Source organism: Eptatretus burgeri, chromosome 11 (assembly GCF_056783735.1).
Source record: "Eptatretus burgeri isolate ZD-2024b chromosome 11, Ebu_testis_v1, whole genome shotgun sequence".
Classification (NCBI taxonomy): domain Eukaryota; kingdom Metazoa; phylum Chordata; class Myxini; order Myxiniformes; family Myxinidae; genus Eptatretus; species Eptatretus burgeri.
Window position 1 is genome coordinate 43,614,830 of NC_140971.1, and position 27,500 is coordinate 43,642,329.

Below are 27,500 nucleotides of genomic sequence, written 5' to 3' on the forward strand. Positions count from 1 at the left end.
TTTGGCCCTATCTCTCAATGGTGAAGAATCACTTCAAAAATTCCAGTTGCCGGATCCGGATCCGGATCTTCACCAACGTCTAATCAGTTCTTCCTCGTCTTGCACACCAAACCTGTTAACAAAATTTCATCCAGATCCGTCCATAAACTTTTTGGGATATCCTGCACACAGGCAAACAGACAAACAGACAGAAAGGGGTGAAAACATAACCTTCTTCACCTCCAGTGGTGGAAGTAACAAGTATAACAAGATAACAAAGTAAGAATACATGTTTCAAACAATATAAGATACTGGCTTACCATCAGGGTGAAATATGAAGGAACCTAATGCCAAGCAAAGCTTATAGCATCGTTTTGTTGTCAAACAGTACTTTATCCAGTCAAACAATAGATTTTACAATATCAAAATAGTTCAACAGTGCAACCAAAACTTTGCATCAACAAGTTTACTCATCTTCATCATTGTCATCAATGATACGAAAACACTTGTTTGAATTGGCTCAACATTTAAATGCAATGACACATCTCACACCAGCAGCAGCACAAAAGCAATTCCTTTTGCACTTGCTTTGGTCACACTGGAAGTCGTACTTTTGCTTGGCTATTGAAGGCCTGGGTGGTTTATCCATCATGATGGGAACCAATTGTCCCTCTATGAGCTTTCTCCCAAACGATGCAACATCGGTCAAGTTGAGGTCACACTGATGAGCTTCATGGAAGCCCAAGTTATCAATGGCACATTGGGTGAATAGTCCAACTTTAAGATTTGTGGGCATCAAGAGCTCATATTATTCCTGGTCCTCCTCAGTATTCTGTGCCATGGAAGTGACATATCCCTGGCCATCTTGATAGCTGATGCTATTGCCAAAACTGTTCAATATTTTGACCACTTCTTCACTCACGCTTTGTTTCAAGATGTGCAGTGCTGTGCCAATATGCTTTGGAGTGGGGATACCCCTTTTTGTGGTACTCTCATGACCTTTGAACCACGGTCTGTGCAGTGGTCTTCAATTATTTTATTTAGAATGGATGACCAGTATAAAGTGGCATTCACGATACCACATTTGGACAACCAGCTCCTGTATTTGTCACGAAGTGAACTCAGAAAGATGACACCGTTCTGATCTTCGGATAAGATACCATCTACGGAAGAGGTGAGCCACTGCAGAGCATCATCACGTACTAGATCAGAAGTGTTTTTCATCTGTCAGTGGGACGTTGTCAAATATGCACACAAACATGACTTGTAGTACATGAAGTCATCAGTAATCATGTCAACGCAATTGTCACCATGTCCCTGGGTATGGTGTAACATATCATCACCGAGTGCCTTTGCTTGCTTCCATATCGCATTTTGTCGATAATTCGTGCTCACAAGCAGTAGTTTATGTTTACAGTTGCAATCTCATTCCTTTGCACAAATTAAGCACTGATTTCTATGGTTTATGGATTTCATAGCAGAGGGACCCATGCATGGATCGAGAGGAGATGATTCCAGAGTTCGTTGCTGCATTTTTGTTACATCTATTGGATACATAATTTCATGATTTCACTTTTTGTGCAACAATTTTCTTGTCTATGTAATAATTTCGACATTTCACATGATACACCTTCTCTTCTCAAGAGATTGTACATCTTTATTCAATTATTCTCACAACCTAACTGCCACTACATCAGTTCTGTTCTCCACTTCATAGGAGAGTGCTGGGAAGTCTTTTAAGGGTTACTTTTTGTGATGTCTCAGGGGGTAACTTCTGGCATATGATGCAACGACTCTAATCAGTAGAAGGTCGTTTCATCATCTATCATGTTGCCTCAAGAGGTTATCTGAAAATATAAGAAATTGACAACCATTAGGCATTCTTACCAGCAATTCATGGGACTCGTATTAGAATGAAAATGGACCGTTCGTCTTTACAATTTATGTTTCATAAACAATTTAGATGATTTTACGACTAAAATGACCTAAGTTTTTTTTTTTTTTTTTAACCTCTCAAGGTCATCAAATGTCCTCTTCATTTTAATATCAGGTCATCAGACATCAAATGCCTTGAAAGTGACAGGTTCTGATGGAATCCCTGTGATTGTATTAAAGATGTGCTGTCCTGAACTGTCATTGATTATTGCCAAGCTATACAACCTGTGCTTGTCTGCTTCGGTGTTTCCTTCATCCTGGAAAGTGGCTTCTGTTGGCCCTGTTTTCAAGGGTACTGGTGAGCATTCTGAGCGAAGTAACTATCGTCCCATCAGCCTGCTTCCTGTAATAAGTAAGATATTTGAATGCTTCAATCAATGAACAACTTCTCAGCCATCTGGAGGACAATGAACTTCTCACTTCCTGCCAGTATAGCTTTTGCCATTCTCACTCCACTGGTGATCTGCTATCCTTAATTATGGATCATTTCAATGGGGGCATTGGACTTCAAGGGTGAAGCTCGATTAGTTGCTTTGGATATCTTGAAAGGCTTTGATAAAGTGTGGCACAAGGGTCGACTCCACAAGCTTCAGTTGTATGGTGTATCTGGTGTGATGCATTACAAATCGCAAGAGGAAGGTGGTACTTGAGGGTCAATCTTCTCCTCCTTGCTCTATCAAGTCTGTTGTACCACAGGGCTCTGTCCTCAGTTCCACTCTGTTCATTGTTTATATCAATGACCTTCCTGATAATATTCTGTCTCACCGAACCATGTATGCTGATGACTCCTCCCTTTACTGTACATCTGCTGATTCACTCAATGTTACTTGTAATGAGGTTGGAGTTTCACTGGACAATGATTTCGAGAATGTGTTGAAGTGGGGGGCATGGTTGACTGGTGACCTTCAATGCAAAGAAAATGAAATTGTTGTCCATGTCTCTCTCCAGAAACAGGTCTTTCCCTTGTGTGCACATGGGGTCTTCAACTTTAACAGAATCATCTGAGCTTCGGCTTCTTGGTCTGGAAATCTCCTCTAACCTCCGTTTGGAAAAGTACATTTCTGTTATTGTGAAGAGTGCTTCCAAGCGAGTTGGTTGTCTTTATTGAGCATAGAGGTATTTACCTCCTGATGCTATATTGTACCTATATAAGACAACTTTACATCCCCTCATGGAGCACTGTTGCCACATTTGGGCTGGAGCACCAGCCTGCCTTTACTTGAAAGGCTCCAGAAATGCATCGTGAACTTGGTTGCTGCAGAGATGGGTTCAACTCTTCAGCCACTCTCTCACCATAGGTCAGTTGCCACTCTTGGTCTGTTCTATAGATATTTTCATGGCAAATGTTCTGCTGGATTTTCTAACTTGGTTCCTCCTGTACGAGTGTTTGGACGCAAGACATGGTTTTCCATTTCTGTACACCTATGCACTTCTGTATACCTGATCCAAAGTGCAGAATGAAAGGCTATGCAGATAGTTTTATCCCTCGTGCTGTCTTGCTTTAGAATCCACCACCTGTAATATGCTTCCCATTATCCTATGATATACCCAGCTTTAAGAGGAATGTCAATTCTTACTTCTTACATCTTTAAGGTTCCACCATATTTCACCTGACTTTTGGTACTTCCTGTGTCTTGGATGTTTTCTTACTTTTCTTGCTTTTATTTTGTTTTGCTTTAACCTTATCTTTATCTAACTTTTCCTTTGCCCCTTGTTTTTATGCCTTGTTTGGGGTGATTTCCATTAAAAAAATAAATTCAGAGGTCAAATATTAGGTCACCAACTGAAAGAAGATATAATATTCCTTATATATTGTGACCTGGGAAGGGGGTTGGGGAGGGGATCCAGAGCTATACTGTATTAAGTGTAGTATGGTCCGTGTGTTTTGCGTAGGTTAGATTGCCATGTTACAAGAATCTGTCAGAGTAAGACATTTGTTACACATGACACTGATGAGGCAGTGTATGTAATTTATGGACAGGTGAGACATGAATTATTATATGGATGCGTAAATACCTCTTGCTTGTAGGCGGGGCTAGGTGTGGACTTCCCATCGCAGAGGCACATGTGTCACACGTGCAACTCAGCTGATTATGATCTCTCTGGCCAGTGTGTGCCAGCCATTGGGGTGCAATTGACTGTGGAGCTCAGAAGAAAAGATGAACATTTATTTTTATTGGGGCCTCCCCCATGGGCAGCACCCAAAGGGAAGATTCCGCCTAGGAGAAGAGGAGAACACGGCAGACCAAAAGAGAACCAAGAGAGGTTCGTGTGGAAGGTCGAGCAAGCGGTCCACAGAGAAGCTTCGGACAGAGATGATTTTGCTTTGCTCTGCAGAAGTTTTGCGATAGACCCAAGCTGGTATCACCCTGCCTTTTGAGAGGGGAAGAAAGACCTTGGCACTTGGAGGAGGAAGAAGAAGTGCCAACCAGGAGGCCTTGTTGGGGAAAATGGCAAAGATGACCCATGTGGCCTGGGTGACCGTCTTTTTGTCGACCTTCTTCCCTGTACTTTGCTTTTCAAATCAATCCTTTTTAAAAGGTAAGAAAATGTGTTTCAGGCACCTGCTTTCCGTGTGTGTTTTCCGTTTATTTTGGCTCATTTGGGCGACCTTGGGGAACGGTAAAGTGGAGTAATCCTGAAGGCGTGTCATGAAAGATCATTTGGACCATTCCTCTGGACAAAAGGTCCCTGCGCAACAATATGTTTCACAACAGCAGGTTATCTTCACATATTATGTGGTTATAGACATTATTTGGTAAACGGGCGATGCCGAAAAATCTCACATATTTTACAACGCGGTACTGACTCTCAACCCCCTATTCTGGGTGGTTTCACAAGACAGCTGGCTGAGCAGGCCTGTTGATTCTGAATCTGCAGACATGAAACTAAAATAAAACTGAGGCCTGCAAGGAGGCGTCCGGAAGAGGTGTCCGGTCCATCCGAAAACATGTGGATCCCTGACTACGAGTATTCTAATTAATCAGGAATAGACCCTCATAAACAGCAGCTGTAAAAAATTGGGAATGGTAGCAATTCACACGGAATCAAAATATCTCTGCAATCATCTGATTTCTAAACCAGCGAGAGGAATACTGACAGAAGGGATGAACAATAGACATTGTGTTCCAGGATCCAGCCCCCATTTATGAGAATGAGGCCAGGCCTATGTTCCTGATGGATGGCTGCACAGTCACATTTTGCCGCCAGAGCCCTTGGGCACTGCTACTCGTCTGTCACCACATCTGGAAGGTATCATTTACTTTAAAAGTCACAGAACACCGATGTCATTTGTGATATTTGTCATAGTGAAGGTGTTGTGCAGCAATTATGATGACGATGAATATTTCCTTCCATTGTTTTGAAGTAGTTTATGCCATTTTGCGAGTTCTAATGGTATCAAAACGGTAATAACTGTGAAATGTCATTCACTTTAGGTGTTTCGCTCAAAGGATTTCTCAACTTTGTGCTTGTTAATGGCAGAAGAGGGTGAGCCTTGGGCTGGGGGTGACTTCCTGGCTGTGGATAAAGTCATAGTGTGGAGTGCTCACGGCAGGGGATACATCTACAAGCTACCTGGAAGGTAATAGAACAGTACAACAGGGAATCCTTTGAGGTATGCTTCTTCTTCTTCTTCTTCTTCTTCTTCTTCTTCTTCTTCTTCTTCTTCTTCTTCTTCTTCTTCTTCTTCTTCTTCTTCTTCTTCTTCTTCTTCTTCTTCTTCTTCTTCTTCTTCTTCTTCTTCTTCTTCTTCTTCTTCTTCTTCTTCTTCTTCTTCTTCTTCTTCTTCTTCTTCTTCTTCTTCTTCTTCTTCTTCTTCTTCTTCTTCTTCTTCTTCTTCTTCTTCTTCTTCTTCTTCTTCTTCTTCTTCTTCTTCTTCTTCTTCTTCTTCTTCTTCTTCTTCTTCTTCTTCTTCTTCTTCTTCTTCTTCTTCTTCTTCTTCTTCTTCTTCTTCTTCTTCTTCTTCTTCTTCTTCTTCTTCTTCTTCTTCTTCTTCTTCTTCTTCTTCTTCTTCTTCTTCTTCTTCTTCTTCTTCTTCTTCTTCTTCTTCTTCTTCTTCTTCTTCTTCTTCTTCTTCTTCTTCTTCTTCTTCTTCTTCTTCTTCTTCTTCTTCTTCTTCTTCTTCTTCTTCTTCTTCTTCTTCTTCTTCTTCTTCTTCTTCTTCTTCTTCTTCTTCTTCTTCTTCTTCTTCTTCTTCTTCTTCTTCTTCTTCTTCTTCTTCTTCTTCTTCTTCTTCTTCTTCTTCTTCTTCTTCTTCTTCTTCTTCTTCTTCTTCTTCTTCTTCTTCTTCTTCTTCTTCTTCTTCTTCTTCTTCTTCTTCTTCTTCTTCTTCTTCTTCTTCTTCTTCTTCTTCCATTTTTCGAGACCTTTTCTTCTGTTGTTGCATGCTAACACTAAGAGAGCTGCGAACGAGACCCTCCCAAAAAATCATGGCGTGCAACCGGCGGTACCAGATGCTGCCATATATATTTATTTGTGTTCAGTCGGGTCCCAGGAGGGAGAAAATGCATGATGCCACACTGGCATATGATATCATCATTACTAATTTGCATAAATCTAATATCTGATCTGACTGAGGTTTCACTATTTTGGCCATAATTCTGCTTCTAATCAACATTTTTGAGCGATTTCAAACATTAGAATGCTTTTATTATGTAAGAGAAATAAATGTAAATAAATCTGTAACACAAAATGAGAATGCATCATTTGCATAAATCCAATATGGTTGCCAATTTGACCTGTTGTACACGATTTTGGCCATAATTCTGCTTCTAATCAACATTTTTAAGTGGTTCCAAAAGCTATTATGTTTTATTTTGTGTGTACAATGTATTTGCCTGAGTCTGGAACACATAGGAAGAAATAGTAAAATCAGACGTGACATGTCCTTTAGCTCATTATACTGTTGAAATAATAACTCATATATTCATATTTGGTTGATACTGTTATCGGCTCCCAAACAATGTCTTTTTACATCTAATATCCTCTTTTAAAATGGTCATTTGGTGTAAAAATAGAATGGTTCTAAAAAGGCATATGAAGTATATAAAGTAACAGTTCACATTATACTATCTGCACATAAACTGTAATGTCCATCACTTCAAAACCACATTCATTAACTCATAGTTCCCAGTCATACATGATTTCCTTTGGATTACTCATGCAAAATTATCTTTCATCATCAGAATCACTTTCACCAAAGTTTGCAAAGTGCAATCAATGTGAAACAATTCACACAGCAGTCTTCTCTGTCATCTAAGTCTACTGGAAGTACAGTTGCACATTCACAGGCCTACGTTGCACATTCATGGACTTATGGGTCTGACACGAACAATTGGTGTCACAGATACTGCAGTTACAGATGAAGCTGTTCAGTAGCTCTGCCGCTACATGTAACTGGTTCAGCATTTGTATCTGCAGAGAACCATCAGGACATTTCATATATCCAAACTGTGTGACATCATTTCGTGGATTGGTGTTGTACATTATCGCTGCATCATCAATTGATAAACGGTCCCGATGAGGTGTGGAGGCTGTCTTCCATTGGGGGTAATTTATTCACCTGAACATTCTTGCTAGTCTTCTCACACCTCAAAGTGTTCAGTGGCTCAGGTTTTTGCATCCCCATGCATTGTTCCAACAAACTTGGCAGATACCAATTCTCGGTCATTTGCCAAGACCGGTGCTGTTGCCAAGCTGGAAAGGTCCTCAAATATTTGGGCCTCTGCATCAGTATTCGAAGCACAATCCACTTTCCATGTCCAAAACAGGAGCTTACTGCGTCACATCCGGTCATGGGATACACAGAGAGCTATATGTTTCTCTGTGCAGTGGTGAGTGCATCGTATATGTCATTCACTGGTATGTACCGAACTAATGTGGTCTGCTATCCTTTATGCCCTGTGAGGGAATGTATTCATGTGCTGTAAAGCTGGCTGATGGTGCACAAAAAATATTAGACTGAAAGCATTTTTTTAAATGTTACATCATGAGGCATTTCTTAGTACAGGCTGTCAACAAGCCTTTCTCGGGTGAAGTTGATAAGCTGAATTTGAATCGACTTGTTGCCAAGCTCGATTTTGCATCATAAGCACATAAAATGACAAATCCAATATGGCCGCCAAAAAGGCATTATTTTGGCGTTTATTCGATACAGACATTGTTGTACACAAGGAAAAGCAGAGGTATATTTGTTGTTATTGTCCCATAAATGTACTGTGTCATTGGAAAACACTGATTTTCAATCGAGCACATTATACAAAAAGCAAACAGTACGGGGAAATATCATTAAATATTCCTATCAGTACACTGCCAGTAACATTTCAAATATGACAAATTCCTCGATTTTGTAATAATTGTATGACATAATAGTAATCCTATGTTTGAACCAAATATAACAGCATATCAACCAAATTTATCCAAATTCAAATTGGAGAAATACATGCAAGGCAATAAAACATTCAGAAGGACAAATAGTCATTATGAGCAAATACCACCCGTCACTTCACTGATGGGAACACAGAGGTTGGGGGCGGAGAGAGGAGACGAGAGGAGACGAGAGGAGAGGAGAGGAGAGGAGAGGAGAGAGAAAGGAGGGGGGGGAGAAAGAGGAGGGGAAGAGAGAGAGGAAGGGGGGAGAGAGGAGGGGGAGAGAGGAAGGAGGGGGAAAGAGAGAGGAGGGAGGGGGAAAGAGAGAGGAGGGAGGGGGAAAGAGAGAGGAGGGAGGGGGAAAGACAGAGGAGGGAGGGGGAAAGACAGAGGAGGGAGGGGGAAAGACAGAGAAGGAACGGGGAAAGACAGAGGAGGGAGGGGGAAAGACAGAGGAGGGAGGGTGGAGTGAGGTGGGGGGGGGGAGGCAGTCAGATGTGAGAAGAAGGAAAGGCAGACATGTGGTAGAGCGTCAATTACGATTCATACTGTCTCATCAAAATGATTTTGCATAGAATTACAGTGAAGATGGGGAAAAAAAGTCTGAAATCCATTTTACAAGAGTCATACTATATATACCACCCAAAGACAAACGCCGCCTGGATGCGTCCGGAGCCAAGCTGTCCGGAGACAAACACCGCTCAGACACGTCTGGAGACAAACTCCCATCCAGACACATCTGGAGAAAAACTCCGCCTGGACATAACCACCGTCCAGACACATATGGTTATACGCATCTGGAGACAAACTCCTGTCCAGACATAAACACCACCCAGATATGTACGGAGACAAACACCGCTCAGACACGTCTGGAGACAAACTCCCATCCAGACACATCTGGAGAAAAACTCCGCCTGGACATAACCACCGTCCAGACACATATGGTTATACGCATCTGGGCACAAACTCCCGTCTGGACATAAACACCGCCCAGACACGTCCGGAGACAAACTCCCATCCGGATACGTCCAGAGACTCCCATCCGGACACGTCCAGAGACAAACTTCTATCTGGACACGGCCGGAGATAAATACCATCCAGACACATCTAGAGACAAACCCCACCCGGACATAACCACTGTCCAGACACATATGGATATACCCACCGTCCAGACATAATGACCATCCAGAGAGAGGGGGAGACTGAGAGAGGGGGAGACGGAGAGAGGGGTAGACTGAGAGAGGGGGAGACTGAGAGAGGGGGAGACTGAGAGGGGGGAGACTGAGAGGGGGGAGACTGAGAGAGGGAGAGACTGAGAGAGGGAGAGACTGAGAGAGGGAGAGACTGAGAGAGGGAGAGACTGAGAGAGGGAGAGACTGAGAGAGGGAGAGACTGAGAGAGGGAGAGACTGAGAGAGGGAGAGACTGAGAGAGGGAGAGACTGAGAGAGGGAGAGACTGAGAGAGGGAGAGAGAATATGTTATGCTTTGAGAACAACACACACACACACACACACACACACACACACACACACACACACACACACACACACACACACACACACACACGATTGGCCGATATCGGCAATTTTTCGGGAATCGGCAGGTTGGAGTCAGTGTAATTACTGACTACAGTATTTACTGTATACAACCCAGAAACCTTGAGTAGCTTTCACCGAAAAACGACGTTATATTTATATTAATGTTTCAGTAATATGATCACAAACATTATCACAGTGGAGCTGCCACACACACACAACACATGGACATACAGGCGGACATACATGACACAACACAGGATTGTTAGACGAGACAAACACGGCCACTGAGCTTGGGGGAAGCGCCAACACTTCCAGGGGTACTTTGGGTACCACCGACCTCACAACAATGGCACCGCTATTCTCACCACAGTCAACAGGGCATTTCCCAAGGAGGAATGTTCTCCTCCCCATGAATGCCAACCTCTGGGGATTGTCCATGCTCTTAACCTTTTTAAATGCTGAACATGAAGCAAGATGCTCTAAAATTCCTGAGTAACGCCACTTCTAGTCTCCTTAAAACCATGTCGTTTTGTTTTCGTTATTTTTTTTCTTCTGATTTTCATGATTTTACACAAATTTTACTTCTTCTTCTTCGTCTTTATCTTCTTCTTCTCTTTCTTCTTATTCTTATTCTTATTCTTATTCTTATTCTTATTACTATTATTATTATTATTACTCGAAGCACCCGCTCCCTACGGGAGCCGTCAAGGGGGTCATGTTATTATATTTATGCCTATTTTACTCCAAGGGGTCCCAGGATTACACACCCAAAAAATGGTTGCGATCGGTTCAGCCATTTTTACGGTACCTGGGAACAAACAGATGGACAGACGGTGAATTATAGTAAGATTATTGTTGTAATTATTATTATTATTTATATATTGTCTCGTTATTTTACAGCTGCTTTTCAGATGAACCACAATGTTCAGATGAACCTGCCAGTTGGAACATCCGTGCTCCTGTTCTGCTCTTCCGGTTCTATGACAGTGATCTGGGCCAGGTGTGTTCCTGACAATTTTGAATCAACCGTATTGTTTTTCATGATTCGGATAGGGTTTGGTTTATCCATATCACTATTAGTGTAATAATTAGGATTTTGACTTTTAAATGCCATGGAACATCGACATTCATGGATTTGCAGACCCTGCGTTTTCGCAGTTTATAAAATGTCACCTGCTTTTACATTCACGCTTCACATATTCATGATTTTTTAAAATTATTTTTTAATACATTTCAGAACTGGTCTCTGAGATCCACCATCATTGATATTAATTCACCCTGGGAATTATTTCACACAAACCAACTCTCTCTTATGCACAGATTCATCCCATCTCATCTTTAGTTATCCTACCCATCCTCCTGCTCTTGGTTCTCTGAATCCTGTGGTGAGGTTGCTGCTTTGAAACAACTTGCATTCTCCTCCTGGAAGGCAAATCTGACCGAAGGCAACCTCAGATCATTCCACAAAGCCCAAAACAAGTGTTTGTCTACTCTCAGGAGAGCCAGAAAACCAAATCTGTCCAATCTCAACAATGATCTTTCAAGCTTTTCTCCTCTAAAACCTGGTGGTGCCTTGTCAAGTCGGTCTCTGGTGTATGCTCATTGCTCCCCTTCCATTCCTTCGCTCACTTCAAATGGCACCACAGCTGACTCTGCTTGTGAGAAGGCCTCAATTCTGTGTTTGCTTAAAAATCTGTCTCTGTCTTCTGTCTCTGTCTCTGTCTCTCTCTGTGTTTCTCTCTCTCTCCTCACCCTTCCCAGTCAGACCCAACTGCTCCACAATTCTGTATCTTTTGCACCTGAAAAGATGGAAAAGTTTGTGCCAACCCTTGACTCTGACTCTGCAACTGGATCGGATGGCATCAGCTCACATGTCCTAAAAACTGCTCTGCTCTTGCGCTTCGGATGGCATCAGCTCACGTGTCCTAAAAACCTGCTCTGCTCTTGTGCTCCGGATGGCATCAGCTCATGTGTCCTAAAAACCTGCTCTGCTCTTGCGCTCCGGATGGCATCAGCTAATGTGTCCTAAAAACCTGCTCTGCTCTTGCGCTTCCTCTCACTGCCATTTTCACCTTGTCAGTTACCATAGGTCATCTCCCATCTGCTTGGAGATCGGTCAACATCACAGCATTACATAAAAAGATGCAAAAACGGATCCCCTTAACTACAGACCAATTAACTTAAGGCCCGGTAACACCTTGATGTTTTAGCCAGCGATGGCAACGTATTAAAATGTATGTAAAACGCTGGCTTACGTTGAACTTTTGATGTTTTTTTTTTTGTAAAGATTCGGACGTATTCATAGCGACTTGGTCTTATGTATAACGCATTGGTAATGGACACAGAACGTTTCGTTGTGTTATAGATAACTTATACCAACGAATGCTGAACCTGTTGTTGGCCTACACAACCTATGCCCAACGATAGTCTAACTTAGGCATAGCGCGTTGCACGCATCGCCGACGATGTCGTGACGTAGCCTATTAAAAGGCTGACACACAACGATTCGAATCATAACTGCCGTAGAAATGGAAGTGTCAACATCGCGGTCACACCTTGGCGATCTTGCCAGCGTATGCCGACCTAAGAAAAATGTGTCTAAAACGTTGGGGCACGTCAAATACGGTACGAGTAAGTTTGGTATACATGAGTACAACGCTAAAATACGCTATCATACATCGTAGTAAGTAGAGTACGTCAAGAAATTTTAAACATGTTCAAAATTTTTGGATGTACTTTGCGTATGACACACGTTCCGCATGCGATGGGGATAAATTGTACACACGATATGCGGACGCTTACACACGTCCACAAAGGCTACTTATAAGCTACTCATAAGTCGAAACACATCGCGGTAATGTCTTTTTTACGCGAAACTTATTTCTCACTTATGTTTGACGTGCTTTGAACCAATTCTTTATGTAGTCCCAACACACATCGACGTATGTAGACGTATTCCAATGACGTCTTCCGGTCGACAAAAAAAAAATAAATGAACGTGTTTCTAGCTTACAACTGCCATATAAAGACGTGTTCCCAGCGGTTTTGGGAATTGGTATATAAAAAGGCTGCTCATCAAAGGGGAACCCAACAGTGTTTTCGAGTCCTTTTTGAGTCGATGTCCATGTCAGCAGTAACAGTATCAGTATCAGTATAAGTATTAGTATTAGTATTAGTATTAGTATTAGTTTGTTCATATTGGCAGTAGTAAGTGAGGGTGAGGGGGAGGGTGTGGGTTATGATGGATCGTCCTTGCGTCCGCGTGTCCACGGGTAGGAGACATCTTTTCACCATTGTTCGAAGTTCTTCGCGGCTAATTTTTTATGGGGCTTTTTCAACAATGAGCTATGGCTTGTTTTTACGATTTAGGTCTATTCATAACGGGTTGGACAAATGCACAATGAACTAATAATGTGCATAGAGCGCTTTGATTACTTATAGATACGATATACCAACGAATAATTATCGTGAAGCCGGCGTTCACAAACTATGCCCAACAATAGCCTAACTTATCCATATCGTGTGGCAGTTTATCTTTGCCGGTGACGTAGGGTTTGCTATTCATAGGCTGCCACTCAACGATTTAAATGGCTGCATCTCCACTATTGAATGTAGATGCTTGCGCTCAACAATTGGATTTTTTTTACACTCAACGACTTTTAAACGGTACCACTCAGTTATTTTCATTGTTTACAATGAACGATTTAAATTGCTGTCACTCGCCTTTGTTTTTTGACGCTGGGGTTTTGAAATTTGAAGCGTTTCTTCTGAACGTGTTAAAACGTTCAAACTCGACTATTTTAAATAGACGCTGCCGATGGACAATTGGAATCATAGCCAAGCTAGACATCGAAGTGTGAACATCCTCGTCATGCTGAAGAAAAGTTTTATAGAATGCTGCAAATAAGTGTCCTGGCCGTGGCCGTGGACGCTGACGCAAGGACGATCCATTATACCAACGTCTTTCAGCCTATGAGTAACTTAAAAGTAACGTCTGTCGATGTGTGCCAACGATCGCGTAACGTGCCAACAACACGTTAATCATAGGTTAGAAATAAGTTTCGGGTACGCTAAACATTACCTCGGCGTGTCTCAACTTATGATTAACTTACAAGTAGCATGTGTTGACGTCTGTCAACGATCACAGACCGTGCATACAACTTGTGGCCAGCGTAGTGGAACGTGTGAGTCATACGCCGGCATACGTCGTGAAATTTCAAGCATGAAAAAATTTGAGGACAACCAAAAAGTACAACGTTTAAAGCCAACGTACAACGACGTATGGCAGTGTTTTTCAGCGTGCTCTCAATGTTATCAAAACTTACCCATAACGTATTCAACGTGTGCCAGCGTTTTAGAAAAAAAATTCAAAAATCGGCATACGTTGGCTAAATCGTCAAGGTGTGACCGGGTGTGACGGGCCTTTACCTCCAATCATCACAGTTAACATAAAATAATTCCTTTTCTCCAACAGCCTGATCTCAGAGTATCAATTTGGATTCAGACCTTGTCACTCCACCTTGGACATGCTGCTTCGACTCTCCCAACAATGGATGGAGGTCCTTAATGTCAGACACGAGATCAGGGCCGTTTCTCTGGACTTATCTCGAGCTTTTGATGCAGTCTGGCATCCTGCCTTACTCTCCAAACTGTCAATCTGTTAAATCCAAGGCCAAATCCACTCTTGCTATTCTTACTTCCTCCTCTCCCTGTCAAAGCTGGAGAACTGGAGTAAGAACACGTTTGGTGTGGTGACCAGCCATGCAGATTTAGCACTTGAGTAACCATTTTGACATGGCTTTAACGGTAAATCGACAGGGGAGGTAAAAATTGGTCCTTCAGTATTAATATAGAGATTCAATGTTTCTTGTTACATTTTTTGTGTCAAATTCACATTCTGAGGTAGTCAGCATGTGCAGAAGAGGGTTTTACATTGCAGACGCTATTTTCGAGGAGTGGAATTGCACCTCTCAGCGGTGACGGTCTGTCGACGACAGACGTAATGACGTCAGCGAATGACCGATGATGTCATGACGTCCTTATGCCTCTCAGTGGTGACGTCACACGTCACCATGTAAACGAATGCAAAACGAAAGTGTTTATTCTGCTTCATAGTTGAAGTTTGACTATTGGCACTATGTGCGATGCACTCTTACAGGTGCGAAGTTTCTTTCAGTCCAGGTCACAGTACCGAGAAAAACGTGACGTGACCGCTAGGAGGAGCACAAAATTGGTCCTTCAGTATTAATATATAGATGGACGATGTAGCCACTGAAACTTTGAATTACCTGGTGAAATAGTTCAGGATTGTACTGCGCTTTGCTGTAGGACACGATCCCGAAAATGTTGCCTTTCTCTTCGGAGGCTTAACTGACCACCGTGGCACAGGGATAAATACACAACCTGCGGAGAAAAATATCGTGGCTCGGATTAATTGTCGAGTGAAAGCAAAAGACGTGCAATTGCCGATGATCATGTGACATAATTGTCAGGGCGGAGGGAGGGGGGGTTCACGTGCACACAGTGAACCCCCTCCCGGATCCGCCATTGCATGCCATTTGTGATGTATACAAGGGAAAGATGCAAGTCATAATAAACAAATAAGTTTTAAAATATTGATTTGATTTGAATTTAGAACACTCTAGACCCTGTGCATGCCACACTTTGCTCATCCCCATTCCTCCTCCCTATGAAAATGAGTCGAGAGCCTTACGGATATATTTAATCTGGTGGTGGTGCAGCACAGGCCTGATGGGCCAAACGGCCTCCCCTCTGTCAAACCTCCTTGTTAAGGTTTATTGGTCTCGTATAAATGTGGTCACAAACTTCATCGCGACCATCAGACATTATCAGGTTTTGTATTTGTGTGCCGCAGAATTGCATCTTTACTTTGTGCAATGTAAAGACGGCACTTCGGTATTTATTGTAAAGTTCACATCAGAGGGAACAGCGATGGGAAAATCCAACAATGAATGCTATTTCAGAATTTCCTGACATCCAGACATTCTCCTGCCAAGCAGACATCTGATCACGGTAGCAAGCTTTTGCACCCAGCTAACCTCTACAAAAATACTTCACAATAAAAAAAACTACCATGGGAGTAATTCATATAATCGTGGTCATGATGCGTTAGCATTGCACCCTATTTGGATGAAATGGGTTAAGAAACGAATTGGCATATTGGAATATCACCTGAATTGTCCATAATGGCACCCTGCTTTTCTGATTACGAATATAAGGAAACCTCTGTGTGGGTCATTACAAAAAAGAGGGTTTCCATCTGACACGGAAGGACTTTCACTCATATGCTTGGTGTTGGCTTATTGGTTAGGTTGGGTGGGCTTTGGATCCTAGGGTTCTGAGTATCAAATCCCGCTCAGCTGTTGAATTAATACCAGATGGGGTTAACTCGGCCTGTCATCCTTCCGAGGTCGGCAAAATGAGTGCCAGCATGCTGGTATACTGTGTCGGATTGGTGACCCATCCAGGATTGTGCCCAATAGCCAAGGAGACTGCTTCAGCAGCACCAGCGCTCTGCACAGAGTGTGGTCCCAATCTCCTCCTTTCACCCATGCATACATAACTATGTGGATGACTTCCGACAGAAATGATATCGAAGATATTGTTTTTCTGAAATTTCTAAGTAAAATATTTCAATGTCGAATTTTATTTTGAAACTACACCTAAATATGAAATTTTCATGAAAGTAACTACTGTCTGAAGAATTTATGTGAAATATTTTACTGAATTACTAAAGAACTTCATGCTCCATCATGTCGTTTGTTTACAGGTTCCCTGGTCAAGCCTTACTATGAGTTGCTTGTGCTGTGACACACCACCTTATCACAAACTTCTTCTCTGTGGAGATGCACAGGGCACTCTGCGTGCATGGGGACTTCCGGACATGCTGGTAGTTCGACAAGCAGGCACAGTCGAAGGTGACTGATAATGAAGGAAGCACAAATTGTTCTCTGCTCTAGCAATAAGTTTGGTCAACTTAGGACAAATTGTGACCTGCTCAAGCACTAAGGTTGGTTTACTCCAGCACCAATATTGGTTTGTTCTCAACCCAATTCTGGTTTCCTCCAGCACAAATTGTGGCCTGCTCAATCACAAAGTTTGGTTTATTCCAGCATTAATTAATTGGTTTGTTCATGCACCATTTTTGGTTTGCCTATAGAAACGTTTTTGGGTTGCTATGTATAACAAATTATGATTTGCTTTCGAACCAATTTAGGATTGCACAAGCACCAATTTTGGTTTCTCCAGCACCAATTTTGGTGTGTGAAAGAGCCTATTTTGGTTTGTTCTAAAACTAACTTTGTTTTTCCCCAGAAACAATTTTGGTTTGCTCTGGAACCAGTTTTGGTTTGCTCCAGATTCAATTTTGGTTTACTGCAGCACCAATTTTGGTTTATTGAAGCACCAATTTTAGTTTTCTCTCGCTCCAATTTTGGTGTTCTCCAGCACCAATTTTGGTTTGCTCAAGAACCAGTTTGGGTTTGCTCTAAAACCAATTTTGGTTTACTCCAGCTTTCATTTTCACTTGATTGCACAGGGCTGAAGCTGGCCCCCTTACATCTCGCATGACAAAAAGCTTCCTTCAACGTCTTCGGTTCTCAGCTGTCAACAGTGGAAATTCCAATTCCTGTCTAATATCATCTGTCCATCTCTTTGGTGGCTTCCCCATGGGTCTCGGGTTTCTGAAGTCAGTTTTGCATACACTTCGTAGGTTTGAGCAATCCAAACTTCTAACCATGTGACCAAACCTCCTCAGGCGCCTTGATATGATGGCATCTTCGATCATCTTTGCTATATTGAGTGTGCTGCACACATCTACCTTTCTCATACTCCGCAGTCTTGTGACTTTTACCAATTTTGGTTTGCTCTAGCTTTAATTTTGGTTTGCTCGAGCTTCAATTTTGGTTTGTTGTCGCACCAATTTTGGTTTCCTCCAACACCAATTTTGTTTTGTTCTTGAACGAATTTTGGTTTGCTCCAGCTTCAATTCTGGTTGTTCTGGAACCTCGTGTGGTTTGTTTTGTAACTATTTTTGGTTTGCTCCAGTGTTGATTTTGGATTTGCTCTAGCTTCAATTTTGGTTTCTCTAGCACAATTTTTTTGTCCAGTTGTAGCATTAATTTTGTCCTGCTCCAGTACCAGTTTTGTTCTGATTGGAACAGCAAATTTTCCTCATCCTGGCACAAATTTTGTCCAGCTCTAACTCTGGCCTATTGAAGCACCACTTCTAATGTAGTAGATAGTAGAAAATCGTGCAAATGATGATACAAGCATCAAATTTGCCATTTCTGTTCTGCAGGGCTTTCTGATCAAATCTGCCTGATTGGCCATTTGAAAATCCAAATTTTGAAAAATTTGGATTTTCAAATGGCCAATCAGGCAGATTTGATTAGAATCCCCTGGAGAACAAATGTGCCAAATTTGATGCTTGCATCATCATTTGCACGATTCCTCTCAAAAATTGCTGTTATCTGCCCCACTATTCTGTTATGATCAAGCACAATTTTAAGTGTCATCTGGGTTCAGTCGTTGCCTCATATACCACTGTTGTTGTCCAGTGTTTATCATTTTTGCCATATTTTAGTAACAATTTCGTCCTCCTTTAAAACCTTTTATCGAAATTTTTGGTACCAACTTTGTGCTGCTCAGCAACGAATTCTAGTTCAGATTTTAGGTGCTGTAGCATACATTTCATCTTAAACTAACAACAGTATTAGCTTGTTGTGGCACCAATCCCTGGCAACTGAGTTAATTTTTCAAACAAAGGAATTGACAGGTATACCCTCATAACAGTGATGTTGTTTCTGTGCCTACCTTAAAATGCAGTAGAGTTTTGGAACTAAATTCCAAATGCTACATTTCCAAGCTGTTGACTGACAAAGTATCATGTAGGGTTGAGTATGAACTGAAGCCAGAGTTGGGAAATTGTCTTACATACCCATCAAAATGCTGATGTTCCCTGAACCAACTTAATTTGATTTTTAATTGCAGTCAAAAAGTGCCAAAATGCATTATCAGAAATGTTTAACTTAGAAAAGGCAAATTACCACTCTGGAAAAAGAACCAATGATCCAAATACAAATCCTTTTACCAAGCCCAATGTCAGCCAAACTCAGTCAATATCCCAATCACTCCTCTAATCAACACCTCCTTCCTGTCTTTCACTCCAGACCTTGGGGTGACATCCAAAGCCAGCATGGAGGGATCGTTTCCACAAATCGAACCACCTTTAGACTGTGATGGCAGGAGCTTGGGCAGAACCACTGAGCCACAGGATCATGTCACAGCCAGTCTGCACCTACCGGCCGAGAGATGCTTGCTCTGTGGTTGCGCCGATGGCCGAATAGTTTTGCTGCCATTGGTTGAATTTGCATTTGCCTCCGTGATTCAGGAGGAGGTGGGCGCTTTGTCAGGTGTGTTTTTGGGGTGATGCGACGGCAGTTGAAAAATATTTATTTTATTGCCACTGGCATTCTATTTTTATGGCTCTGTAGTCATCAGTCATGCAATGGATATTCATAGTTTGTCTTAATTTTACAGTAAAAACTGGGAAATGGATGCATGCATATATTCACGTAATTAAAATGTTTTATTTTGAATGTTTATGAAAATCAAAAGAAATGTTGCTTTTCTTAAATTCTTTATAACGAGTGAATTCCGTATATTTCTTGAGATTAATAACACAGCATAATAGTTAATATTAATAATATTCATAAATATACCAACAATAATAATGATGATGCAGGGTGTTCAAAAAAATGCAACCTATGCTTAAACACACATTCTCTAATAGGTTTTGTTTCTTTATGAACAAACTGTAGTATGAACATTATTATGAATATAATCCAAGTTGGCTTCCCAACCAAATGAACACGTGATTATTATTATTATAAGAGATTATTGGTAATATTATTTTTTATTGACCTCTTAGATTATTATGACAGCACAAAAGCCCGTTTGTCCAACATTGTTGTGATTCTTCACCGGTTTTGTTGTGTAACTCAGCCAGCCCAAACTCTCGGGTTCTCCTGGGACATCGAGGCCCGGTCTCTTGCTTGCTCATCCCTCACCAGGCCTCAGCCTGCTTCAACCACAACTGGTTATTGTCTGGTGGTTCGGATGGTACTGTTCGCATGTGGGACATGGCGGTTGGCACAGAGCTTCACATGTTTCACGGACACACAGGAACTATTACTCAACTCATCGTGCCCCCAGAAGTCTGCTTTGTAAGTTCTGCAGTGAACAATTTCACTTTATTTCTTCAAAATAAGAAATGGGAGCATGCAATTTATTTTGGGTTGGTTTTAGTGTCTCCTGTCAAAACTGTGTGTCGCCAGATCATATTTTTTTATAAACAAAGTCAAGGCTCGTGGAAGGGCTAGAACCCAGAATGGACCAGGACACAACAGTACAAAAGGAACAGTAAAAAGCGAAGGGGGAAATGCCAACAGCAATGTTGAGTGACAAGATAGACAGAGACGGACAAACAAGAGATGCAGGCAAGGATGAGGGGTAGGGGAGAATGCAGGGAGTGGACAAGATGGATACAGAAGCAATCTCTCAGAAAAGAAAAACTGAAAAATTTTGGGGAAGTTAAACTGGGGTGGAAAATATCATGGTTTTGGATGGTGGATGATCTGAGATGTTGATGAACAGCTGTCTTGAAGATCTGGATGGAAGAATGAGATTGAAGAGAATGTGGAAGTTGGTTCCACATGTGGGGAAAAAGAGGAACAAATGAGTGGAGGCGAGCAGTGATTCTGTATTTGTTGAGTTTCACCAGAAGGGGGTTGCTGGTGGACTGCATGTCTGTAGAAACCAGGCTGAGCAAGGTGTGAGGTGTTGCGCCAACCTAGCAGGGAGAGCAGTCCTCCATCAAGCTGCAGATGAAGGCCTTGTCGGTGGAGAGGAGTTCAGGTGTGCCAAGGAATGACTTTGTATGACGGAGGATGCCCAGTCAGTGACTATCTTTGGAGACCAGCTTTATAATGTGGTTTGCCCAAGAATGATCATGGCTGATAGTAAGACCCAAGAGTTTGAGTAACTGAACTTCTTCAAGAGGATTGTTTAAAAAGTAGATGGGAGGGTTTACCGTACAGACAGAAAGACAGAGAGTGAGAGTAAGACTGTATGATTTGTCAGGATTGAAAGACATATTCAAAGTGTGTAACCAGCTTGTTATTTTGTCATAGTCTGAAGTTAGGGAAGTCTTTCACAAATCTCTCCAATTAGGACGACACTCGCCATGAAGGGATTTAAATGACCTACTCTCTTGGCATCGCTTGCCTTTTCGTGATTTCACAGGAAGATTCTCATGATCATGAACGACTAACAATACACACAAAATGCAATCATTTGAATTTTGAAAAATTTGAAATTTTTGGCAAAGTACTGTCCCACAATGACCTTCCGTTTTTGAAGGATACAATGGAATCTTCAATATTTTACAAGTTTACGAATGAGACGCATTCCAAACAAACAGATGAGACACCCATGAAGCATTAGGGTGATGGATCCAATTCCATGGGAATCAAACTCAGACCAGAGTTATGTCTTTGAAAGCCACACTGTTCCCTGCCTCCTTTAAATGATGTAAACCTGTAGTTGTACACAATAGTTTGACTTCTTTAATTGTACTTTAATGTGGTTATGAAATTAAGTCGTCAGAAGAGAGAGAGGCAGGGAGGGATTGGAGGGAGCTATGCCTCCCAAAGTTTCAACTGTTATGAAAGAAACGATTCGGTCACTGAAAGTAATGAGGGTGCAATGTGTGGCTCTGAGTATCATGGAAAGTTTAAAAACAATGTCGAACGGACAAAAGTAGCAAATTGGAGTGTTGAGCGATGAACATCTCGTATTTCCAGTGAGGTACAAAACCATAGAATAATGTGTCTGGCACCCGATTCAATTAACCCTTCTTCTTTTTTTTTGAATAGCTGAACCCTGGAATATACTTTAATACATGTATTGCTCATCACTATCTCCTCCTTCATTCCTATCTCCTGTACAGTGTACAGATGTCATAGTAGGAGTGTCAGTAGTGGTGGTGGTTCAGAAAAGGAACAGCAAAACAATAATTAGAAAGCATATGAAAATGCAAAGCCTGTCCGTTTTGTATTCCGGACTTCTTCTTCTTCCAAATGCTAAATGGTACCTTTGACCTTTTAACCAAATTCTTAATTTGTCTTCTCCATTTCTCATAATGAAGCTTGATTGAAAATTTGATAACAAAAGCTCAAATGGTAATTAAAATATCAGGTCAATTGGATGAAAGTTGACGATTTTATGTGATGATGACCTTTGACCTTTTGACCAAATTATTAATTTGTCTTCTCCATATTCTCATATAAAGCTTTGTTGAAAATTTGATGACAAAAACTCAAATGGTAAAAAAACTTATGGCCCGGACAGACACACAGACACAGACAGACACACAGACAAGACACACACACACACACACACACACACACACACACACACACACACACACACACACACACACACACACACACACACACACACACACACACACACACGTGATTGCAAAAACCCATGGGGAAACGGGCCAAATATATTGGTCTTTTTTGAAGTGTTGCAACCTAATGAGATGAATATGTTGCTGTCCATATTGCAGGAGAGGCGTGGTGTAACCATCTGTTCAGTCGCCAGTGACCATTCTGTGGCAATGCTGAGCTTGGTGGGGATCCGCCCTATGGTTCTTACATCCGCACATCCATTTCCTGTGGTGGCAGTACGCTGGCGCCATGCTGAGCGCCTCCTCTTCATTGCCTGCTCTGACGGTTCGCTGTTTGTTTGGCAGTCCAGCACTGGTAAGGGAGGCCTCAGGGTGGTGGTTAATGGATTGCTCTTCAATTGCTGTCCTTCCTCAATCAATTTAATTTAACTCTATCTCTTTCCTAACTTGGAGTTACTTCTCTCTTCGCTGTATGGCAATACGGGGAATTCAACTAGACAGGTACTTGGTAGAGCGCATACCTCCAACATGCAATGCCTGATCCACGAGCACATATCGGGCCCAATAGATTTTTGAAATATCATGCTCAACAGTCGTATATCGTTTTTGGCCCAATCTCTCAATGGTGAAGTATCACTTAAAAAATTAAATAATTCTCCTATCCAGATTTGGATTCTGATCGTCACCAAAATCGAATCAATTCATCATGGTCACACATCCCAACTGTCCACAACTTTTTAAGATATCCTGCACAGAGACAGACAGACAGACAGACAGACAAAGAAACAGACAGAGAGGGAAGAAAACATAACCTCCTTCACCTTCAGTGGTGGAGATAATAAAGTTCCTATTTGACCATCATGATTCTGTGTGCACCTCTTAGCTTCGCACCAGCCTGTGCATCAGGGTCGTGAAAAAGGATGGCTTTCACCTGGAATTACGACTTCTGTTATCAAGTTTCTCCCTTACGTATGTCAAACTTCCAAACACATCAGGAATCATTCAATGTTTGTTTGGGCTCATTTATTTTTGGTGCTTCTTTTGTGGTTAGACAAAAAGCAATACTGAAAAAAACTAACTTTTTTCGCCCTTTCGTCCCGGCTGCTCAGCATTATTAACAGGAAATTGCGGCCTGTAAAAGGTCAATCAATAGCTGACATATAATTTGTTCCACCGAATAAAACCCCTTGGGCTCAGGATGGCCACATGGCGTTATGGATGCTTGTCACTTCTCATGACGCCTTGGATAACCTCTATCGCCACCATTTGTCTCAAAGTTGCTTTGCAAAAAAGTTGACCGCACTGCCCAGTAATGTTAGAAATGCCCGGAAACGTTCCAACATGATTTTTACAGGTGGAATAATTGGAAGTCAATTTTTACAAACTCTATACTCATCCTGTTAAGTTCTGGTAAGACCATTTTGTTGAGCACCATAAAATCGGCAGTGATATTGTTATTGATTATAGAAGTTGTTGGTTTTTGCGGAATGTGCTGTCATAACCACAGTAGTCACTGGACAAATGACTGGGTTAGTTTAACTTTCAAAAAAAAAGGATTTTTGAACTTAGATTTGAATTAGTGATAGTTGACATATCAAGGATTACCTGAATTATTAGATGGAACAATAACTTCAAAGGGGAAGTGTGCAGGCCAACATTATAAGGATATATATATATATATATATATATATATATATATATATATATATATATATATATGAATGTAGAAAAATAGGTACACTTAGAGATATGGGATAAAGATATAGAGATTATGGGATATAGATAGAAATATAAATGTACATTTTTTTTTGTATACATTGTCAAGGGTTGCACAAGAAACACACAGAACATATAAAAAAGGAAGCAGGAGACAAGAGGGGTGGGAGAGGGAAGCACAAAACAGTGGAGAACAGAGACATTTGGAGATCTGTGGAAGGGAGAGGGATGGGGTGGGGTACATGGGGTAAACAAAGATGGACACTACAGGGAATTTGAAGGAGGTGGGTTTGAGGTGGATCGACAGGGGTAGAAAAGATCAAGGTTTTGGATTGGGGAAGACATGAGATAGTAGTGAGCAGCTGTTTTGAAGACATGGAGGGAAGAGTGGGATTGAAGAGAGTATGGGAGTTTGTTCCAAAGGTGGGAGAAAAGAGGAATGAAAGAGCGAAGGTGAGCACTGATTCTTGATTTTGGAAGTTTCACCAGAAGAGGGTTTCTGGTGGACCTTGAGCGCCCTGGGGAAATATATGGGTACAGAGCACAGGCAAAGCAGGGAGGGGCAAGGCCAGAGAGGAGATAGTAGAAGACAGAAAGACTGCCGACCTGCCTGTGGTGAGAGAGTGAGAGACTCAAAGACTCATATCAGCTTCATTGTGGAAGATTCCAATGATCCTAAATGCCTTGGTTTCCACAGCGTGAAGCCAACCTCGGCACGAGGCAGGAGAACTACCCCAGAGGGGAGAGTAGTACTCCATCAAACTGCAGATGAAAGCTTTGTATGTGGTTAGGAGCTCAGGTGTACTAAGGAAGGACTTTGCATGATGGAGGATGCCCAGTCGGCGACTGGCTTTGGAGGCCAGGTGGAAATGTGGCTTTCGCAGGAAAGATCATGGCAGATAGTGAGGCCCAAAAGCTTGAATGAAAGGACTTCAAGAGGATTGTTGAGAAAGTAGATGTGGTGGGGGGAAGGGGGGTGGGGGTTTGGGTGATTTCCAGACAGTTCTTTCAGAGAGACATAGTGAGGATGTGAGATTTGTCAGGATTGAAAGACATATTCCAAGTGTTTGACCAGCTTGTGATTTTATTCAGATCTGCAGAGAGTGAAGAGGCTGCTGCCTGCCAATCTGAGGGATGAAAGATGGTACGCCAGATGGTGGAGTCATCAGCAAAGAGATAAAGAGGATTTTCCAGAGAGTCGGAGAGATCGATGATGAAAATCAGAAAAAGCACAGGGCCAGAGAAGATTATGAAAGAGCCATTAAGAGCCACGTGTTGACTGTGACAGGAGAGGAAGTCCACCAACCATGAGTGGAGATTGCCTTGGATTCCATAAGAAGAGAGTTTGGTGAGGAGGGCTGGGTGCCAGACCATATCGAAAGTTCACGATTTGTCCAGGGAGATGGCTCTGATCTCATGTCTGGCAATGAGGACCTCCATCCATTGTTGGGAAAGCAGAAGTGGCATGTCCAGGGTAAAGTGACCTGGTCTGAATCCAAAATAGAAATACAAAATATAAAATAGATAGAAATTTGGGGATGGTCTGCATAGAGATGTGGGATATAGATAGAGATGTGGGTACAGATAGAGATATGGAATATAAATAGAGATATAGGTAGAGATATAGGTAGAGATATGGGATATAGATATAGATTGAGATATTGGTACCTATATGGGATATACATAGAGATATGTGTACAGATAGAGATATGGGTACAGATAGAGATTTGGGATATATGTAGAAAAATGGGTATAGGTATCAATTTGGATATGGTATGGATAGAGATATAGATGTGGGTACAGATAGAGATATGGGATGCCGATAGAAATGTAGGTATACATTGAGATGTAGGTATAGATAGAGATATGGGTACAGATGGAGATATGGGATATAGAAATTGCCGTGTTCACGGCTGATTAACACCAACCTGGATGGATAGCCGAAAAGTTTTCACTCGGAGGTGAACAGCCGAGATCCTTGGAGATTATGGCGTGTACGGGATGGAAGGAGGCGGAGCACTTACCATGGGGAATTTACCAGGGGCGTTCATCACAACGGAAATACACAGGTTTATCCTCGAACACACAATGAGTAAATGAACACAAGTAAATTCAACAAATGATGGTTTCATAAACATAAATCAATGAGTTATAATGAAAATAAACCAAAGGATGAGAATGAAAGGTGAAGTAAAACTAAATTCTAATTTGAGATGTCTCCAAACAATTTGAATCACAAACACAGACAAGGGGAAAGATAAAAAATAAAAGAAAATCCTTCCTTTATGCCAGTACTCAGCTTTGTGTCCAGAGATGACCTTTAGGAGCCTCACAGTTATCGAGCCTCGAAGCCACTGTGCGGGAAATGCACAAAAATGGCACGAAGTCCTCTGTGTGGTCACATACATGGGGTAATTCGCGTGGACAGTCATTCAACGCCAGGGCCCACGAACCGCTGTTCAGTTCCTTTTCACGATTGAGATTGCCATACTACTCCTCTCACAGCACCAATTCCGCTGACAGCAAATGGCGCCGTCTTCTTCCTCAAGCATACAACAGGAGACTGCTGAGTTATTGCTGAGAGACATGCTCCTCCTCTTCTCCTCCCAAAGTGCACAAACTTCGTGACCCAGCCAAACAGACTATGGCCAGCGTCTTGCTACAGCATGCGAGCAAAGATATAAATGTGGAGATATATGAAAAGAGAGAGATATATGAAAAGAGAGATATATATATATATATATATCTTCTTCTTCTTCTTCTTCTTCAAGCCTGAGGGTTGGCGCAGTGGTTAGGGCAGCGGCTTGGGATCCCAGGGTCCTGAGTCCAAGCCCCGTTGGCTGCTGAATTAACACCAGGGGGTTGACTCAGCCTGTCATCCTTCCGAGGTCGTCGAAATGAGTACCAGTGTACTGGTCCCGGTGTATGCCCCGGTTAGAATAGGTGTACCATATCCCTGTGTGTCGTAAGAGGCGACCAGGGTTGGCGTCAGGAAGGGCATCCGGCCATAAAACATTGCCTCAAGAAAAAGCCCAACCCCTGCATAGCAGGGAAAAATGGCTGTAAAAACGGTCATTTTTATTTATTTCTTCTTTTTCTTCTTCGTAGACTTTTCCCATTTAGCTGGGGTTGCATCCATCCCAACGAGCAGCCATCCTCCACATCAACCGATCTAGGGCCCATTTCATCTTCATTCCACGGTGTTTCATGTCTTCCTTTAAACAATCCATCCATCCTTTCGCATGTCTTCCCCTTTTCCTTCTCCCAGGTACATTCAATTCCATTGCTCTCCTTGATGGTTCCTCTTCCCCCCTCTGTTTCACATGTCCAAACCACCTCAACCTTGCCTCTCTTGCCTTCTCCTCGATCCCAACCACTCCTGCCATTTCCTTGATGCTCTTGTTAGTTTTCTTTTCTCTTAGACTGATGCCCATAATCCACCTCAACATTCTCATCTCTGTTCTCA

The 27,500-nt window shown here is 42.0% G+C and overlaps 1 protein-coding gene across 1 annotated transcript in view; it reads left to right on the top strand.

The window, feature by feature from the left end:
• Positions 1–27,500, top strand: part of LOC147016965 (WD repeat-containing protein 7-like) — a 301,923-nt gene that overhangs the window by 53,449 nt on the left and 220,974 nt on the right. Inside the window, exons 7-13 of the mRNA XM_085846266.1 lie at positions 5,047–5,166; positions 5,352–5,497; positions 10,723–10,822; positions 16,613–16,760; positions 19,014–19,256; positions 19,849–20,069; positions 22,478–22,673. Coding sequence (XP_085702392.1) covers positions 5,047–5,166; positions 5,352–5,497; positions 10,723–10,822; positions 16,613–16,760; positions 19,014–19,256; positions 19,849–20,069; positions 22,478–22,673 — 1,174 coding nt within the window. The remainder of the gene's footprint in view (positions 1–5,046; positions 5,167–5,351; positions 5,498–10,722; positions 10,823–16,612; positions 16,761–19,013; positions 19,257–19,848; positions 20,070–22,477; positions 22,674–27,500) is intronic.